The following is a 20,931-nucleotide window of genomic DNA, read 5'->3' on the forward strand; positions in this document are numbered from 1 at the left end:
TTAGCTAACCTATACTGCTAAGAGTCGGACTGTGTCTCCCTGAAGCAAAATGTGGGATTGTGAAAGGGATGTGTTCTGCTCCTGGCTTGATTGAAGTAGTATCCAGCCAAAATGACAGTTTCCCAAGAGAGACACTGGAGCAGAGTGGAATGCTGGAGGACTGTTATGTGGCTTCCCTCAAAGGGTGAGTTGTACAGGCATTTACTCTCACAGGAGGAACTTTCCCAAGAATGATTTAACCCTAGCTGTTCCCAGGTTATTTTTCTCCTGGAGCAGCTATTTTTATTTTGGGAGAAAAAAGCCCAAATATGTGTACACACATGGTTTCTCCTGGGAGAGCAGCAACTCTCCCAGGAGAAACTGAGTGTCTTTAAGAGGCCCCAGTATGCTGTTGACCTTTTTTGTAATAATAGCACAATTCAAGTTATCCATCAGTAACCCCCAGGTCTTTCTCTGCAGTAATGCAGACTAACCAGTGGTTACTCTGTTTGTATCTGTGCATGCTATTAGTCCATCCTAAGTGCAGGACTTTGTTGACTCTCAGCTGGTTGACTGAAGACAATTTTCCCAGTCTATCAAGGGCATTCTGGATCATAGCCCTGTCCTCCAGAGAATCTGAAATTCCACCCACTTTGGTGTTATCCACAAATGTGCTATGTAGGTGCTCAGTACCACCATCTAAATCACTAATGAAGGTATTAAACAATACTGGATCCAGGAGAAACCCCTGGGGAACCTCACTTGATACCCCCTCCTAGCTAGACATTAAGTCATTTGATGACTACTTGCTGAGCATGATGATCCAACTACGTATGTATCCACCTTACCATATTTTTATCTAGTCCATATTTCCTTAGCTTGTTAATAAGAATTAACTTATTTTTAGTGGGAGACAGTGTCAGAAAGCTTGCGAAGAAGAATTTTTCCAACTATTTTAGTTGGTTTAATAAGAGATATCGGAATTACTCAAAGAACCTTGTCTGGCTATGTTCTTGGACCAACACGGCTATAACCTATACCCTCGCTAAAGTCAAGTTATATCATATCCATTGCTCTCCCTCCTCACATGTACAGAGCCTATCACCTTATCACAGAAGGAAATCAGGTTGGTTGGACATGATTTGCTCTTTGTAGGTCCATAGCGGCTGTTTTTGATCATCTTGTTCTTTTCTAGGTGCTTCACGACAGATTTCTACTCCATGATCTTTCCAGGTATTGCGGTCAGACCAAAACGTCTATAATTCTCTGGCTCCTTCTTCTTCCCTTACTTAAAGATGGCCATTATATTTGCCCTTTCCCAAACACCTGAGTTTTCATACTCCCTCTACAAGTTCTCAGAGAGAACTTGGATCTGAAATTACTTCAGTCAATTCCTTGAGTTTCCTGGGGTACACCCCATCCAGCTCTGCCAAATTAAATGCATCTAGATTCTCTAAGAAATCCTTCTGCCATTACCTTAGGCTGTTCAACTCCTTCCTTATCTTTGCTGCTCAATTGAGCTTTTGCTTATCAATTGAGCTCATCATCTGTAGCTGACCCACTGGAGTTCTGTGGTGAACCAATGGCAAAGAGGGGAGTGGCCATAGCACCTCACTCCCTGGGTTTGCCCTTTCTCAGAACAATACAATTTGGGTCACAATAAGACAGTTAAACAATTCCCTATTAAGAGATATTGTCATGAAAGTCCATATGATTCTTTTTCTTGATTTTATGTTGTATTACATAAAACATAGGGATAAAACCTTAACAATTCTTTGCCTTCAATGGGGTATTGTGATTTGCATATGTGGAGCTTATGCCAGGATAAAGGTCTTAACTTTGGAGTCTCTAATTAAGTAACCCTATTCGTTTCAATGAGATTATTTCCATGAACCAATTTGCTGGATGGGGCCTGTAACTTCAACTTATATTTAGCACCCTTCTAATATTTGAAATGTGGTAAGTTGGACGAATATTCCAAATTCTACCAAAAATATCATTATTAACAATAAAAATCAAGGGCTGAAAACTGAAATGGAAAAAAAAATCTCAACTTCTGAGAAGCAAAATTGTGGAGATGCACACAATTCTATTCCTATCCCTTTAAGAAAAAAACCCTGCAAGTTCTAGGTATATTCTTTTAAACAATCTGTTTTATCCATTTATTTCCACGAGTGAAAATAAGAAAGTTAGTTATCACTGAAGCACAAGGTGTTGATATATGACAAGTACCTTTGTTTATGCAAAAGAGATGGGGTAGACTGCAACCTTACAGCTGATTGCCTCCAAATTTGTGGACAATAAATTTTCAGATATACATCTCTAGTTCTAACCCATCCTTAAGGACTCTTCCATTTCAAACACACATGAAAACTTGAGAGGAACCCTTTAATCAAGAGGTATCAGCCCAAGTTTGTGGGAGTCTCACACAGATTACGCTACTCCTCTTACTCCTTTACTAAAGACAATAAGATGAGGAGATTTCTAGAATCTGGGGCTAAAAGCAGCAGCTTATTAATGTTACAGTGCTATTAAACCTGAATTGTAGTCCTTTTTGGGGCTTAGGCCCAATCCTCTTAAACTTTATCCAGCCTTCAAAGTTTCCTCTTTGGCCTGTCAAACAGGATCACCACAAAAGTAACAGACTTTAACAGAAAGAGAAAAGTGTTTTCTATTTAAAGTTTATAGCACCTCTGTGGAGTTTCTTGAACAAGCAGGAATACTTACGCTGGTTTTATAGTCTGGGAATGTTTCCTGTGAATATAAGCACCTGCCAGGCCTCCTGCTCCAGAATTTAAATACTGTAAAGAATAAATTAACATGTATATACTTTGTTCTCATTATTTCCACCTCCTCATTTTCCATACTCTATAAAACCAAAGATTTTATATTTCAGTAGGCTTTTAGTTGAGACTCTGGCCTCACCTATTATCTCTCCATGGCAAAATATTTTTAAAAAAAATGTTTCTTTAGTTTAATCTTAAAAGCAATTCTACCCATCCAATGCCCATCCCAAATCTGGATAAAGGAGGGTTAGTGTCAGGAAGGGCACTTGGCTGTAAAAAAACCTCTGTCAAATCATGTTGATGCAGATCTAAGGAACAAATCTAGGAGAGCCAGGATCTGGAAAAGCAGACAGGTAGATAGGACAAGTGAGGGAAGAAGAAGTAGAAGAAGAAGAAGAAGTTTAATCTTAAAAACATCTTGTCCGAGTTATGTGTATTTATACAAATGCTTAAAAAATACAGGTCTAAGGGTTGGGAATCCTAAAATGTCATGTCAAGTTCAAGCATCTCTCAACAAAATACTCATATAGCTCATCCAATCAACCACAACTATCCACTCATTCTCTCAACAAAATATTCATACAGCTCATCCAAACAACTACCCATTCAGTCCCTCAGCAAAATCCTTTAGAACAAGAGGTTCTTTATTGAATGCTCTGAAGTCAACAAGTTTGGGTATTTGGATTAAAATAGCAAAGTTTGGGTCCTATTCTGAACCTGTCTGCCCATAACTGAATGATTGTCAAATACTAGAGCAATGCTTACCTTGTAGGAGCACCAACAGGCAAAATCTACTCCCCAGTCGTGTAAATGAAGTTCTACGTTACCAACAGCATGTGCCAGGTCAAAGGCAACAAAGCAACCCTGAAGGAAAGAAAGATCTTTGATAAATTTCCTAAAAAGATAAAAAACAAAATGACTACAAAAAAACCAACCTGATAGCTAGCATACCTACCCTCTATACAACATAGCCATTAAAGTCGCATTTGTTCGATTTATTGACACAGACAAGTTTCCTATGTAATGCACATATATCCCAAACCGTGAATTATTTTATTAGTTGCTGTTTAAGGACATTCTCATATAATTTGGGCACTCAGATTTTATGCACTGCATTAGATAGTTTAGATACTACAAGGCTCATAATATGTGGAAAAGGCTCAGCTAATGAAGTATAACTATAGATAATAAATAATTATCTCGATAACTGTTTTTTAGTATTTGTATATTAAGCTCTTTTTTGGAGGTACTAAACACTTGAAACTGTCCTTGATTTTGTAGTTATGGGAAGGTAGCACTTCTGGAAATATATTTTAGAGTTTTGAAACAAATGAAGTAGGATCACATACAATATTCTGACTTTTAAAACCTGTTGTACTTCTTCCCATAAGTATGTCTTATTCTATTCCATGAAAAAGTTATATGATGTTAATGATTACAATTTGCCTAGAAAACTGAAGTGTGTAATGGCTGAAGAGACATAAATAAACTAGTTACATTTTACACACAAAATATCCACTAGATGGCAGCATTTTTTAAATTAACAGCATTATATAAAATTGTACTACAATGCTACACCATTTATTAAAGTGGAGAGAAATGACACTGCATTTTGTGCATGGACTACAAATTAAATGTTGTTTTGCATTTTACTTTAAAAAACCACAAGCAGCTTGCTTGAAAGCAGCATGGTAGGAATAAGAGTGAGAACACAAGACTCCAATATATCTAAGCCCCTTAATAAAACAAAGGGATTTTTATAATCTTCTCTGCTGTCTGTTTCACAAAAGGAGCCTCAGCTAAATTATTAAAACAATACTTTAGTATATTTAATCCCCTCTATAAACTACCTAGCTATTCAAATGAAACAGCATTTATAAAAAGCCCGACATGCTAATTCTAAAGAAGCTCAAATGAAGTTGTCAGACTACAAAGTTATCCCAAAGGAAAGCGATGAACTCCCAGGGCCTCATCTTTTGGCCAGTATAAATATTAATGATGGGCAATATGCAACAAGGTTCAGAGCTCAAATTTGGTTCTGATAAATGTTCTGGCCCTAGAAAGCTTTGTCTACACAGGGACAAAAAGGAAAGTAAAGACTAATCAACTGAAGCTGTGAAGTTAATGCACAGAAGTTAAACTGCATTAAATCCCAGTGGGAACCCATTCACTTTGAAGTAGTGGCCTTACTTCTGAGGATTAAGCTATGGCAAACTTTGCTTCTGAAAGAAAGTGTTCCCACTGGGTTTAATGCACCTTAACACCTGTACATTAACTTCACAGCTTTGGTTGATTCCACTTTAACTTTCTTGCGTGTCCCCATGTACACAGACCGTGAGCTAACGTTCTTCTGAGCACTATCCATGAGAATCTCATCAATTCCATCAGTTTCCATATTCTGGAAATAACTTTTCCTGTGACATTTCAATATGTCTAGTCTCAGAAGAAGCCAACCGATGGCCAACACCGTTTTACCAAAAGTACATTAAAAATACCGTGTTGAGATTAGATTATACTTAACTGAACTGGTTCACCTGTCCATAATGAATATAACAACTTTCAATCAAGAGCACATTTCAAAGCAAATAAGCAGAGAACAAAAATGCTTGTAATGTGTCTGCTACATTATAATGAATAAGAAGTTCATAGAGGTAGGACAATAGGTAGGCAAGATTCTTTGTGTACATGTAATATCTTTTATTAGATCAACTAAATAGAGGTAGATTCATAGATTTTGGAAGGGACCTTGCAAAATCATCAGGTCCAGCCCCCTGCACTAGGCAGGAAAGACAACTGGGGTCAGGTGACCCCAGCAAGGTGACTGTCCAGTCTCCTCTTGAAGATACGTCTTGAAGGTAGGATAAGACACTTTAGGCAATGGAAAGGCAGATTTTTTTTTTCCACTGGAGGAACACTAATGAGACTGAAAATATGAAATCAATACTAACAGACATCCTTCATGATCTTGGGAAATCCCCTTTACCTCAGGTTGCTGCATCTCCAAAATAGACATCAGGTCTGTGTCAGGAGGTGCTGTGTGGCACTTAGTTCTATAAAAAGCCTGTTTCACTTTACATGCCTAAATGACACAGACAAAGCAGCCATTTTTGGCACTTATACACAGTTTAGGATTTTGTTTTACTCTGCAGAGGAATAGCATCATCTTGCATACATAATTTCTTGAAGTGAAATGGAGAAGAACCCTACCTTGTTTTTAGCCCAGCTACTTACTGGTTAGGCAACTGTGTATCCAGAGAACTGGAAACACAAGGTCTAGTACCCCTCATCCAGAGGACTTTTAAAACTCTTCTGGCTGCCAGCAAGGCATTCTAGCCATCAGGCTATGGACTAGGCATTATTCAGAATCCTTCTAACTCCTCCTCTTGAACCTGGTCACCTAGGCACTTAAGGGAAGGAGATATAAGTGTCCAGGAAGAAGACCAAGCCAGAATGTGTGTGGCTAAGTGAAACGGATGCTTATGAATATTAACTACAGGGTGCAATGTGTCAGTTTCAAAGGGAAGGATGGAGAGTACGGCTGTGTGAAACGGCTATGTTTTGTTTCGGTTTTGGATTCAGCCATTTTAGAGGACAGTGATTCGTTTCAGTGTTTCGAATCGCTATTCTGTTTCAATTTGGCCAAGTCTGTTTCAGAGTTTCGACACCATTTCAGAGATTTGGATTGGCCAGGGAGAGGCAGGCCTGGCTGGATGGCTGCAGGTTCTCCCACAGCTCTTCTGGCTTTGCCTGCCTCTCCCTGGGTTGGGGGAGCTGCGGAAAAAGCCCCCATGGCTTCCCTGCCTGGCCCCCTCTCCCTCCCAGCACTTAAAAAAAAAATAAAAAAAGCCCCTCACTCACCAGCTGTAGTAGTGGTGATCAGGGCCTCTGGGCAGGTGCAGTGCAGCTCAGCAGGGTGGCGCGCGCTGTCTGGGAGCTGGGGCAGCTCCACCTATCACCCAGAGCCTGGCACAGATCAGCCCCAGGTGCTCCAGCTTCCAAACAGTGTGCGGTGCCCTGCTGAGCCACACTGCACATGAGCCATGGGGTAGTTGCTACAGGGGTGCCAGATGGGGGGATGATCCCTGATGCCCCACACTGCCCTGCACTGCATGGGGTGGCTCTGCCACGAGCCCTCAGAGGCCCTGATCACTGCTGCTGCATCCAGTGAGTGAGGGACTTTTCTTTTTTTTTTAAGTGCCAGGAAGCTGGGGTCGGGCGGGGGATGGGGCCAGGTAGGGAAGCCATGGGGAATTCTCCTGCGGCTCCTCCAGCTATGCCTGCCTCTGCCCTAGTGGGGGGACCCGTGGGAGAAACCCCCATGCCTGCCCTGGCCGGCCCCAGCCTTCCAGCGCTTTAAAAGACGGCTATGGGGCTGTGCTGGACTATTCCCGGGGGGCGCCTCTGAAACATTCCAAAACATCCCAAACATTTCCAAAACATTTCAGATGGCTTTGTTTCATTTTGGAGATGTTTTGGAGCCTTCCATTTCATTTTGAATTCAGTGTTTCGGGCACCAAAACGAGGCAAAACACCTCTGAAATTAAACGGATGCCAAAATTTCACACATTCTAAATAATGCCAACAATGCATGGCCTGGTAGCTAGAACACCCTGCTAGGAAGGAGAAGCAAGTCCAAACACCCTCTGGGTGTCTTGCTCCCAGGTGGAAATGTCCTCCTCACCAAAATTATTGTGCAAAAAATGTGATGGCCCTTGTCCAACATCTGAACACCCACTAGTTAATGGATTTTTCCCTAGATACAATATGGGGATGTACAAACAGGGACGAATTGGTGGGGAATGTAGTAGTGGATGGTAGTTTGGACAGCAGTGACCATGAGATGATTGAATTCAGGATCCTGAGGGAAGGAAGGATGGAGAGTAGCAGAGTAAGGACCCTGGACTTCATAAAAGCAGACTGACTCACTCAGGGAATTCATGGGCAGGATCCTCTGGGAAGCCAGTCTGAGGGGGAGAGGAGTCCAACAGAGCTGTCTGTACTTCAAGGAAGCCTTACTGAGAGTGCAGGAACAAACCATCCCAATGTGCAGGAAGACTAGCAAGTATGGCAGAAGACCAGCTTGGCTTAGCAGATAACTCATCAGTAAACTAAATCACAAAAAGGAAGCTTATAAGAAGTGGAAACTTGGACAAAACTAGGGAAGAATTTAAGAGCATTGCTTGGGCATCCAGGGATGATGTCAGGATGGCCAAAACACAACTGAACTTGCAGCTAGCAAGGGACATGAAGGGTAACAAGAAAGATTTCTACAAGTATGTTGGTAGTAAGACAGGGATCAGACAGTCTTGTCCCTTACTGAATTGGGGAGGCAACCTTGTGACAGAAGCAGAAAAGACTAACGTGCTCAATGCCTTCTTCACCTCAGTCTTCACAGGCAAGGTCAGCTCCCAGACTGCACCAGGAAGCAGTGTGGGGAGGAGGTGAGCAGCCAGCATGGTGAAATAACAGTTTAGGGACTGTTTACAAAAGCTGGATGTGTACAAGTCCACGGGACCAGATGGGATGCACCTGAGGGTGCTGAGGGAGTCAGGTAATGAGACTGCAGAGCTTCTGGCCATCGTCTTTGAAAACTCACAGCAATCAGGAGAGATCCCAGATGACTGGAAAAGGACAAACATAGTGCCCATATTTAAGAAAGGGAAGAAGAACAATCCAGGGAACTACAGACCAGTCAGCCTCACCTCAGTACTTGGAAAAATCATGGAGCAGATCCTCAAGAAATCCATTTCTAAGCACTTGGAGAAGAAGGTGATTAGGAAGAGTCAGCATGGATTCACTAGGGACAAGTCATACCTGACCAACATGAGTACCTTCTATAATGAGATGATTGTCTCTGCGGATGCAGGGAGACCAGTGGATATGATGTACCTTGATTTTAGCAAGGCTTTTAATACGGTCTCCCGCAACATTCTCCTAGGCAAGCTAAGGAAGTATGGGCTGATGAACTGTAAGGTGGATAGAAAAATGGCTACAGCATCAGGCTCAGAGAGTAGTAATCAATGGCTTGACATCTAGTTGGAAGCCAGTATTAAGTGGAGTGTCCCAGAGGTTGGTCCTGGGGCCAGTTTTGTTCAATGTCTTCATAAATGACCTGGAAGTTGGCATAGACCGCACCATCAGCAAGTTTGCAGATGACACCAAACTGGGGAAGTAGTAGATATGCTGGAGGGGAGGGCTAGGATTCAGAGTGACCTAGACAAATTGCAGGATTGGGCCAAAAGAAATCTCATGAGGTTCAACAAGGATAAGTGCAAAGTCCTACACTTAGGATGGAACGATCCCATGCACTGGTACAGGCTGAGGGCTGACTGGCTGGGCAGCAGCTCTGCAGAAAAAGGACCTGGGGGTTTCAGTGGACAATAAGCTGAATATGAGCCTCCTGAGGTCCCTTCCAACACTAACTTTCTATTATTCTATGACTCTATGAACCCTGCCTTACATGCATACTTGAGTGAGCACATGCTGCCACAAACTTGGCTGGCCAAGTCTCAGCTTTACTCAGCAGGCTCAGTGGGCATATGCATGCTTGCATGCTCAGAGCTGAATTGCCAACTGTGTGTAAGTGCCAAAAACTGCGCTTACATGACTGTAGAAATGCCATTTACATGCCCCAAGTGAAACAGAATTCTGCTATAAGTGTCAAGATGCACACTTTTCAAGCAATGGTTTTAGCAAAAAGAAACAGTTTGCACTGCACCAGCCATGCAAAAAGGGGAGTTATATGGGAGTGTTGTTCTGTCAAGCTAGAGAGACAATGGGGAATTCTCCATCTGATTTTGGCAAAGAAGAAACTGTGCTTCCCTTCTCCCCTTAGCCACCACTTTTTTATGTTAACCTCTGAAAGTCATCATTGGGAAATGTCTGAGTACCAGCAGGTAGCAGCTCAGCATGGACAATGACATTTGGAGAGAGCGAGAGAGAGATGACAGCTTCACACAAGCAGGCTGGGGCATTTTAGAAGCAGAGACAGGAAAAGAAATGAAGATGAAGGATCTTAAAGCACTTCCTACTGGGACTTGAGAAATTAAAATACTCTACATACAAAATGTAGCAACTCAAAGGAAGAATTTTCTACTGTAGCTTGATAAAAAAGTGAATTTAAGAGGTTACTGTCCAAGTTGGGCATTTCTTCACTGGTACAAAAGACTATAGGGTTACCCTACCAAAAAAAAAAGGGGCAGAAATTCAGACAGGAACTAGAGCAAGAGACCACGCAGTCTGTGCCCTGTTGATAAGAATCTCTCACAATATGTAGTAATTTTGATTGATCTGAGAGACCCAAGATGGAAAAATAGCCTGAGGTAATTTTTCAAACTTAATTTAGTTCATTTAATATTTAATGATTTAATGAAGCTGTCTGTGCAGAACTTTCACTCTGGAAGGAATCTCAGCTTAGCACCAAACTTAGGAAATTGACTTAAAAAATTCAAAAGGAAATCAGGAACTTAAAGTTGTAAATAAGTAGCCTTAGGCTACTTAAAATACTTTTTGCAGGACTTTCTGACCTTTCACATCTGTAACTAAACATTGATAAAACTGCTCTAGGCTATAAGGATAGAGCATTGTAAAGCCATTATATGTAGGACTTTTTCCTCTGCCATATTATTTGACAGTACTATTCAGTGTTTGGGGGTTTTTTAAATTTACTTTTTTCCTCCCTGTCTCTTCTTCATTTCCTTTTTTTCTTTTCTATTATCCTTACTTTACTTTCTGTTCACCAAGTAGTGTGGGATCATTTGTCATGCTCACCAATATGGTCAGTCTTGCATTTTGCTTTGAACATGATTTGATTCGGGCTTATTCCAGTCTTTTTTTTTACACAAGATTCCAAATATTACAGCCTTCTTTCAATAATGTTCTGTCTTGTTTTTAAGATTTTCATTCTGAACTACCACATTTCATCATTCTGAACAAATTGGGAAGGATATGTGATCTTTAAGATAGCTGGGCAATGAGAATCTGAAAGACTAAGATTAAGAACTGGATGGGGCAACATGGGAGAGTGCAGCCTGATGAGATACTTCAAGTCTTTCATTACTCATTTGGCTGTTAAATGCTATAGGCCTGATGCCCTCAGATGGTGGAGATTGAATCAACTAGCCCTTCTTCGTATCACTTCTTTCTTGTACAGGCTTATCTTTAACTTTAATCCATCATGAGTTAATTCATGCCTACATTTATTTCCAGCTCCAATAGAACAACAGCCTCTTTTATAAAGAAACAAAGTACAGTAGTATCTGCGCGCATCATCTTTTGTCATCCCTGTAATCAGAGGGCAAAGTTATGAAGTTTAATTAATTTAAGGATGATCTTACATGTTACATTTAGGTCATATTAAAAGCAGTTAAAAAGGCACTTTGGGCAGGGGTTAATTCTGGGCCATGCTACCTAACTCGTGCCAAGATAACTTCAGTCTTCTCCACAGAAATTAAATTGGCAGTCCACCAGCATCCCAGGATGCATTGCTTCTAGCCCCCATGCCCCCTGATCGCCCCAAACAATGATGAAGTTCAGGTATCCTGGCTCTTAGCTATGCCCCTGTTTGCCAGCCTTCTAGTGGCAAGTCAGAGCTGTGTGGGCACGAAACGGTATTAACCCTTAATGTGCCACAGTTCACATTTAACACCAAGTAACATTCCACACATGTAGTATGGTCCAAGTATAACATGTAACTTCATCTTTATTTGCATTAACAAAGGACGTGATGCTCCTCAAAAGAAAATGCTATAAAAGTATTATAGCTAGAGCTATATGGATCTAAAGCACGCAGATGTAAATTTATCCAAGCTGATGCAAGGAAATATAATGTTTGGATTTCTGCACCTGTCAGAATTGCTAACTATCTCTTTTCCCTTACAGTTTCACTACAAAGGAGAAAGCAGAACAGTTTTTAGCCACACCAGGCAAATTGGCTTGACAGATGTTGGACACTGAGTGCACTCATTGCAACTAACTTCTAGATCTCCATTGGCTTCCCAAGTTCTTGTTACCTTCTGACACTAAAATTTCCTCCCTTGCCTCCAGAATAAAAACTTTCTTGTGCCAAGATCAACAGGAGCAAAAGGTAATCCAATTCCTCATGTGAATCAGGGGCACAGTCCCTAGACGGTTAGTACATCAGCTATTCCACAAACCAGCTAAATGTTTGTAACTTTAAGTACGTCAATTCCTTGAGTGTTTTAATCGTAGGTCAGATAAAGTATGTCCAATAAAGGATGCCCCTCTAGAAAGTCTACTGATCTCCTACTGATAAGAAAATTTAATTAAAACTCTATCTTCTCCTCGATTCCTGAGGCAATCAAGATGGTTAAAAGAATGCACTAACACACATCTAAAGAGTAAGTCTCTAGTCCACTGACTGCAACTTCCCTGGGCTGAGTCATTGAAAACTAGTCATCTTGTGAAGGTGATGTACTCTGTATCCTGCCTGTCTCCTGCTAACTGATTAGCTGAGTCAGAATGCTGTCAGCTCCATTGGGAACTCACCTGCCCTGCTGACTGGAGGCAAAACGCTGTGATAGCAGCTGCCAGTAAAGGGGTGAGAGGAGAGAGCAACACAAATTTCTGCTTTAATAAAAAAATCTAACAAAAAGGTTGTAGGTTTTAAATAGGTGTTGGGGGCATGGCTTCCCTCTTCACTGCACCCCTTCAATCCAGAATCTGAAAGAAGAAACTTGTAGAATCTAGTACATGTGAATAACCTTTCTATAGATTTTTTTTTAAGCCAACAAATAAAATTTCTATATCAGGGATAATTCTTTATGACATTCTATAGATCTTTAGAGAAATTTGTATGGAATACTATTTAGTTTTTATTAGAATCCTATAAGGTTTCCTAACTGTTCAGTACAGTTCCACAGAAAAGGTATCAGTTAACTTTAAAAAAAAATCACAGGAAAAAAAATCTTTAAAGCTAGTGTTAGAGGAATAAAAATCTTGGAACAATTCTACCTTTTCTTGACCAGCCTTTGTTATTCTGGGGATGTCGAACAGCTGTCCTGTATAGTACTGCACACCACTGAACAGAATTACAGCAACAGAGTCTCCTTCCTTCTCAATTACAGCAAGGATATCTTCAATTCTCAAGGTCTCCTCCCCCTAAAATATAGTTAAAGCACATATTTTACATCAACCCTGGCAGTAATGAAACTGTCATTTCTTATTTCATAATCTATATTTTACTATGTGCCGTGCTGCTTGCACAGGGAGATCAAAAGTGAATCTCTAGCATCCCTGGCATCGTAATGATCTACAAAGGTAGAGCCATGAAGTAGCCTTTGAGTAGGTTATTGGAAAAAAGAAAAGGAAAAAAATCATTAGCAAAATTATTTTGAAGGTGACAGAGTCTTTAAAAAGCCTATTCACTTCATTTTCTAGCCTGCTTCACTCTCCTTAATTTTTCAGACAGTTTTAATTTACGGTATAAAATATCCTGGTGCAAACAGCATATATAATGATTTTTATGTGGCATTTGAAATTTGTGACACCCACGAGACTTAAAAGCTGTCTATCAATCTCATTTCTTACTTTTCAGATGCACTCCATATCCCATAGGATGCTGTTACAAAAATCTGCCATATTTATATATTTAAAAAAAAATAATTCTCTCATCATCAAAAGTATAAAAAACCTGAAACCTTAAGGTCATTAAATATAGAGAAATGTCAACAAAAAAAAAATCTCAGTTTTGTTTCTCTACAGCATAACTACACCTCCTCCCACACTTCTTCCTAGCAAGGGATCATACAAAACACACCATCACCCAGGGATCAATTAGGCAGTGAAAACTCAGAATGAAATTAGACTTGCTGCTGCAAGAAAGCTTGGGTAAGATTTGTTGAATTGGAAGTAACTGCTATTTTCTCAACAATCTTTGAACATCTATCAACGATTCAGAAGTAGACTCTCCCCTCGCAGGATGACTCAGTTTTTAAAATCAAAAGGTCATCATCAGTTTTATAGTCAGGTGGCAAAGTTCTTAATGTTGAGAAAGTAAGGTAACGCAATCTTTCAAATTGATCTGAATTATATATTTCTCAAAGCAGACCTTTTCCTTAGGTTCTGATAATAAAGACACAGAATGTCGCCTTTATTGCAGTCTTTTAAGGCAGGAAACTATGAGGAAGATATATGCTGATGCTTCTGAATTATATACCAGTGAACTGCAGTCTTCTGTATTCTCTGTGGAGCCTACTGTGTTATAGCAATCAGAAAATATATGATAAACAACTCTCCTGTAAAGACTTTTCTTCTTACAAGAAAAGTCCATAAATTTAAGCCAGATGCCAAGGGTAATATCTGACCTTAAAATAAGAGAAATATTTGCAGGACACAGAACAGATAATTAGTGGCAATTCATAAGCTTGTCTAACTCTAGGTACATAAAAGACATTAAATCTAGAAGGAGAGGCAGGTATGTAATGAGGGGTAATGTGCTTTAGAGTAGTGGTGCCCAAGCTTTTGGCCCTGAAGGCTGGTTGAGTGGCATAGGGTTGGACCATGGGGTGGGGTGAGGAGAGGTGGGTTGGGGGCATGAAGTTAGTCTGTGGGCCTGATCTGAGCACGGGACACAGTTGCATGCTGGCCCTGTGCACCAAGGCAGGGCCATGTTATCCAGCCTGCAAGGCTCTCCCTGAGTCCGAAATGTTGGCAGCAGGGGAATGGGGATTAATGCTACCACCACTCCCATTTTACCAAATTTATGGACCTGTGGGGAGCCATGGGCCAGGTGACATGGCTTCATGGGCTGCATCCAGCCCATAAGGCCAGAGTTTGAGCACCACTGCTGTAGAGGTCTTGGAAGAAGATATCGCCTCTCTTTAAACACTTATACATAAATCAGTATTATCAAGGAGAGAAGACTTATATTTATATTTCTTACTAACCTCTCGGGGCTGTATCATGAGCATGCATTTTTCCACATCAAGTCCATGCAATTGAAGCTGAGATTCAACAACATACTGAAAAAGGGTTTTACAAACTATGTATTAACATAACTAAATGACCATAAAACCAACAAACACCACAACACTTTAGAGGTTTAGAAGGTGATTTGGAAGTATCTTTATTAATGGGTAAAATTCTGGCTTCACTGAATCCTGATGGGCCCATTCTCTCTACTCCCATGAGTTTTAAGGAGGCCAGAATTTCACTCCTTGTCTAAACCCTTCATGGAAAGCATAAACAACAAATGAAGGTGTGATTGTGCCATGTGCCAATACAACCATGACAGCTTAATTGAGCCAGCATTGTAACAACAGCTGTGAAGAGACAGCAGCGTGGGCATTACCATGTGCTGGCAACTAGGATACAAACTCTTCAGTGATCTGGGCTAGGTATTCTGGCTGCTAACACGTGCTAAAAGCTAGCATGTTCAGAGTTTTGGCTAACCCTGGTACCTGGATGAAGTTAATACTAGTATGCTAACACATGCTACTTTTCACATGTTAATTTTGCTCTGTTGATATTTTCAGATGGCACTGAAAATGCCAAACATTAATTCTGTCAATAAATGTATTGTATTGGTAAGGTTTTGGAGTCAGTATCAAGTACAGTCAAGAAGAAATAATCTGAAATTACAGGGCTTGGGTGTAAAGTGACCAAAGTTGCATAGGTTATAATTGTGGTGTCCATGATCCATAAGTAAATGGCACAAAGTGTAAAAATGGAGTTACTGAATGAAGGACTAGTACAATGCTAAACTCCATAGCTTACACTAAAGACAATTGAAAGTTTACACAACCATGCTACCATCTTTGCTGCAAATAGCCCTGTGAGTAATATTTGGAGTCATTTTATAGCACTTTAAAGATCAAATTTCTTATCAATTTCCAAGAGTTTACTGAGTTGATGATAAAGCAGCAGTGGGCCACAAACCCGAAGATTAATTTGCTCTAAGCTCTGATGCACGGACTATTGTCTGCTATTTTATAGCACACAAATTATGTTTGAACTAGTAATCTAAAGTGCTAAGAACAAGCATTTCCATCTCTGTCTGGGGATATATAAGTGTTAATGTTGTGAGTTTGTATTGATTTGGTTTCATAAAGTAAAATAGCAACAAGAATTAATAAAACATTTACAACTTCAGTTGATTTAGGCCAGCAGTTTGCTCAATGTCTTTAAAAAGACTAATAAATCAATGTACCCATTCAATCTCTTCCTCTTGTAAAACATTTTTTATTTGAACAAAAGGAATAAAGCTACTATCTGTAAAATATGCTGAACTCAAAAGCATTTGACAGATTTTTTTATTGTAATGTTACTTGGACAAGATGAGCTAATAAATATTCAAATCAGGCTACTGATGCTCTTTCCAAAAATATGATTAATAATATAAATATAGTAAAATATTAATTCCTTACGTGGTCAGAGGGAAATGCTTTGGCTTCTAGAAGAATTTTATAGCGACTTGGAGTGGGCTTAAAAAAAGATAACTGTTAACAACAAAAAAATATGCTGAAACATACATCCAAACAATTCACCCCAGTGTATGATTTAAAGTATGAATATTATACATTCTAGTAAAATACATCACAAAAGGATCACAAAGCACTTTAAAAAATATGAATGTAAGAATGCATTATCACCTGCAGTAGGAAACCTGATTATGAATGGTACTGTACCCATTTCACAGACTTGTTATAAGTGCCACAGGGTTTAACAATGAAATCCTGGTTGCAATAAGATCAATACCAAAACTTTTACTGAATTTAGGTTTTTACTGTGCATTATTTGATCATATAAACTAAATAGGTGCGAAGGTCCTCTTCCTCCTCTTCCAGCTAGAGGACAGATCTATTGAGAATGTTTGTAGGCTGGAATGGACAAAGCTGAATTGCAAACCATACTAAAGTGCCCAAATTTGCAGTTTCACAGTTGTGTACAGGTCAGTTGGGTAAAGCAAAATAGGATTTAGCCTGTATACAAGTTCTGGCTCCTGCAACTCTTGCATGGAGATTTCTAAGGTGATGTTCCACAAAATACATAATAAAACTTTACTTGAATGATCTTTTTGACATATTTCCTACAGACCCACAAGGGGACAGATATGCGTTCTCCTCTAGGCTACCTCTGAGCCACTCCAGCTTTACTCCTTTCTTTAGCTTGGGTAGCAGTCTGATGGAATACCCCTCTGGTAGATTAAGAGAAAGGGGGAGTTGTGCAGTGTACATATCCTGGGAACCATGTGGTGATCTGTAATGAAGACATGCCAAGAGCTACTAGCATAACTCCCTAACGAACAATGAAAAGCCCCTTTACTGGGTGTTATATTTACATATTTGAGCCCATAATCTGTATCTTTTTGGCTTATCTTTGAGTCACCATTCACCTAACGTCTACTAGTTATCTCAGGTTCCTGTACATGAATGTACATGAATGCACAGAGTCTAGGAAACAAGTAGGAAGAATTGGAAGTCTTTGCACAGTCAAGGAACTATGATGTGATTGAAATAACAGAGACTTGGTAGGATAGCTCACATGACTGGAGAACTGTCATGGCTGGGTATAAACTATTGAGGAAGAACAGGCAGGGGAGAAGAAAAGGAGCTGCACTTTATGTAAAAGAACAATATGAATGCTCAGAGCTCCAGTATGAAACTGGAGATAGGCCTGATGAAAGTCTCTGGGTTAAGGTTTTGGAGGAGAGCAACCAGGGTGATGTTGTGGTGGGTATCTGCTATAGACCACCAGACCAGGAGGAAGTGGTGGATGAGGCTTGCTTCAAACAGCTAGTGGATGTTTCCCAATCACAAGTCCTGGTTCTCAAGCGAGACTTCAATCACCGTGACATCTGCTAGGAGGGCAATACAGCAGTGTGCAGGCAATCAAGGAAATTTTTGGAGAGTGTTGGGGACAACTTCCTAGTGCAAGTGCTGGACCGGCCTACTAGGGACTTTGATCTTCTTGACCTGCTGCTCACAAACGGAAGAATTGGTGGGGAATGTAGTAGTGGATAGCAACTTGGACAGAAGTGACCACAAGATGATTGAATTCAGGATCCTGAGTAAAGGAAGGATGGAGAGCAGCAGAGTAAGGGGCCTGGACTGCAGAAAAGCAGACTTTGACTCACTCAGGGAACTTATGGGTAGGATCCCATGGAAAGACTGCCTGAGGGGCTAGGGACAGAAGTTACACATAAACTGGTTTAAGTAATAAGAAACTGGTTTAAACCTGTAACAGAACAGAAGCTCAGTGCACAAAAACCAGTTTCAAAATGGCTGAAACTGGTTTATGATAAACCTGGTTGAATGTGGTATCAGCCTGAACTGATTTGGGTCAAATCATTTTATAAAACTTCTGTCCCAGACCTCCCTTCGTGGTTCAAGTTAAATCATAGTCCCTCTGCATCCCAGCATGCTTTCCAGCCCTGAGCTGGGCTGTGCTGTCTGCTCCAGAGAGCAGACCTGGCTCTGCCCCTCTGCTCCCTAGCTGGAGCAGTGAGGGCTGGCTGACAAGTTGCAGCCCAGTCTGCAGTGGGATTAGGGGGTGGGACTTCCAGTTCCAAGATGGCGGTCAGTGGCAGGGCACCGGTCAAGGGACAGGGCTACTCATGTGGACCTCAAGAGTTCACCAAATCTCGTTAAGTGGCCCTCCACCTGAAATAATTGCCTGCCGTTGGTCTAGCTCCATCCTCTTTCAATGCTCCCTTAAGGTAGTTGAAGCCTGCTATTAAGTCCCCTCTCAGTATCCTCTTCTCACAACTAAATAAGCCCAGTTCCCTTAGTCTTTCCTCATAAGTCATGTCCCCCATCCCCCTCACCACTTTTGTTGCCCTCCCCTGGACCCTCTCCAATTTGTCCACATCCTTTCTGTAGTACGGAGCCCAAAACTGAACACGGTACTCCAAATGTGGCCTCATCAGTGCTAAATAGAGAGGAATATTCACTTCCCTTGACCTACTGGCAACATACCTCCCAATGCAATCCAACCATACATTAGCCTTCTTGACAGCCTTCTTGGCACACTGCTGGCTTATATTCATTTTATTGTCCACTGTAACCCCCAGGTTTCTGCAGAGGTGTTGCCCAACCAGTCAGCTCCCAGCCTGTACTGGTGCATGGGATTGTTCCATCCTAAGTGTAGGACTTTACACTCGTCCTTGTTGAGTCTCATGAGATTTCTTTTGGCCCAATCCTCCAATTTATCTAGGTCACTCTGAATCGTAGCCCTACCCTCCAGCATATCTACTATTCCCCCCAGCTTGGTGTCATCTGCAAGCTTGCTGAGGGTGCATTCCGTCCCATCTTCCAGGTTGTTGATGAAGACATTGAACAAAAGTGGCTCCAAGACTGATCCATAGGGCATTCTCCACTTGATACTAGCTGCCAACTAGACATTGAGCAATTGATTACTACTCTCTGAGCCCGATGGTCCAGCCATTTTTCTATTCACCATACAGTCTATTCATTCATACTTCCTTAGCTTGCCTGTGAGACTGTTGTGGGAGACTGTATCAAAAGCCTTACTAAAATCAAGGTATATCACATCCACTGGTCTCCCTGCACCCACCGAGCCAGTCACATTGTCACAGAAAGCAATCAGGTTGGTCAGGCATGACCTGCCCCTGATGAATCCATGCTGACTCTTCCTAACCCACTTCTCCTCCAAGTGCTTAGAAATGGATTCCTTGAGGATCTGCTCCATGATTTTTTCCAGGAACTGAGGTGAGAATGATTAGTCTGTAGTCCCCTGGATCCTCCTTTTTTTCTTTCTTAAATATGGGCACTATGTTTGCCCTTTTCCAATCATCTGGGACATCTCCTGATCACCATGAGTTTTCAAAGATAAAGGCCAGAGGCTCTGTACGTTTATCAGCTGACTCCCTTGACACCCTCAGGTGCACCCCATCCAGTCCCATGCACTTGTGTATGTTCAGCTTTTCTAAATAATCCCTGCCTGTTCTTTCACAACTATTGGCTTCTCACCTCTTCCCCAAAACGTGCTGCCTGGTGCAGTAGTCTGGGAGCTGTCCTTGCCTATGAAGACCGAGGCAATGAAGGCATTGACCATGTCAGCCTTTTCTGTATCTTCTTGTCACAAGGTTGCCTCCCCAATTCAGTAAGGGACAACACTTTCCCTGATCCTCCTCTTGCTACCAAACTATGTAGAAACCTTTCTTGTTACCCTTCACATCCCTTACTAGCTGCAACTCTAATTGCGCTTTAGCGTTCCTAAATTCATCTCTGCATGACTGAGAAATGCTCATATACTGTTCCCTATTTATTTGTCCAAATTTCCACTTTTTATAAGCTTTTTTTATGACTTAGTGCATTGAAGTGTTCCCTGCTAAGCCAAGCTAGTCTTCTGCCATATTTGCTAGTCTTCCTATGCATTGGGATGGAGTTCTCTGGGATTTGCAGTCCAGAATTACAGCAGAAGGACTCTGCAGGGTTGCCCATCACTTCCTCTTCTTGTTTCCAGATGTATCTGAGATTTGTAATCCACAGTTGCAGCTAACAGTAAGTTTGAGTAGTGAAAGGGGTGTTTAACCCCCTCTCCCTGGCCCCTGACTTTTGCCACCAGAAGTCCCTCCCCTTGCTCCCCAGAAATACTCCTTTTGGGAGTGGGGAGTTGCCATGTTAGGACCAGAAAGAAACAAATCATACACTAAAAGTGAAACACCTACCATATTTTAATTTTATTACAGCAAATATCTTTTTCATGATTTGTGTTTGTGTATATAAAGGTGATTTCATAATAACTCAAAAAAATTCTTAGTTTTTTATATTGTGGGAGAAGGGGTTGGGAGGGGTTATGGTGGGGGTGTATGGTGTCTGTGTGTGTATATGGTGGGGTGTATGGTGGGGGTGCTGTGTCTGTGTGTGTACAGTGGGGGGTGGATATGTGCATGGTGGGGGTGTAGGGGTGCTTAGGTTGGGGGGGTGTGGTGGGATGTGGGGGAGTTTGTGAGGGGTGTGTGTGAGGGGGCATAGGGTATGTTGGGGGCTTGTGTGGCATTTGTAGGGTGTGGGTGTGTGCACCTGGAACACGCTGATCTCTGGACCACACTGTCCTCTCCTGCAGTCAATACAGGCAACACTGGTGGTGGGGAGGGTGGTGTATCTGTGTGTGTGGTTTGTGGGGTGTGGGGGAGGGTGGCAGGGGCATGGGACCCCCCCCCCCCCCCCACCCCCCCCCCCCC

The 20,931-nt window shown here is 41.4% G+C and overlaps 1 protein-coding gene across 1 annotated transcript in view; it reads right to left on the reverse strand.

The window, feature by feature from the left end:
* Positions 1 to 20,931, reverse strand: part of KYNU (kynureninase) — a 112,698-nt gene that overhangs the window by 37,331 nt on the left and 54,436 nt on the right. Inside the window, exons 6-10 of the mRNA XM_025201257.1 lie at positions 16,151 to 16,222; positions 14,672 to 14,746; positions 12,738 to 12,884; positions 3,531 to 3,629; positions 2,707 to 2,780 (exon numbers count right to left, since the gene is read on the reverse strand). Of these exons, the coding sequence (XP_025057042.1) occupies positions 2,707 to 2,780; positions 3,531 to 3,629; positions 12,738 to 12,884; positions 14,672 to 14,746; positions 16,151 to 16,222 (467 nt within the window). The remainder of the gene's footprint in view (positions 1 to 2,706; positions 2,781 to 3,530; positions 3,630 to 12,737; positions 12,885 to 14,671; positions 14,747 to 16,150; positions 16,223 to 20,931) is intronic.

This window comes from Alligator sinensis, unplaced genomic scaffold, assembly GCF_000455745.1.
Source record: "Alligator sinensis unplaced genomic scaffold, ASM45574v1 scaffold693_1, whole genome shotgun sequence".
Classification (NCBI taxonomy): Eukaryota; Metazoa; Chordata; order Crocodylia; family Alligatoridae; genus Alligator; species Alligator sinensis.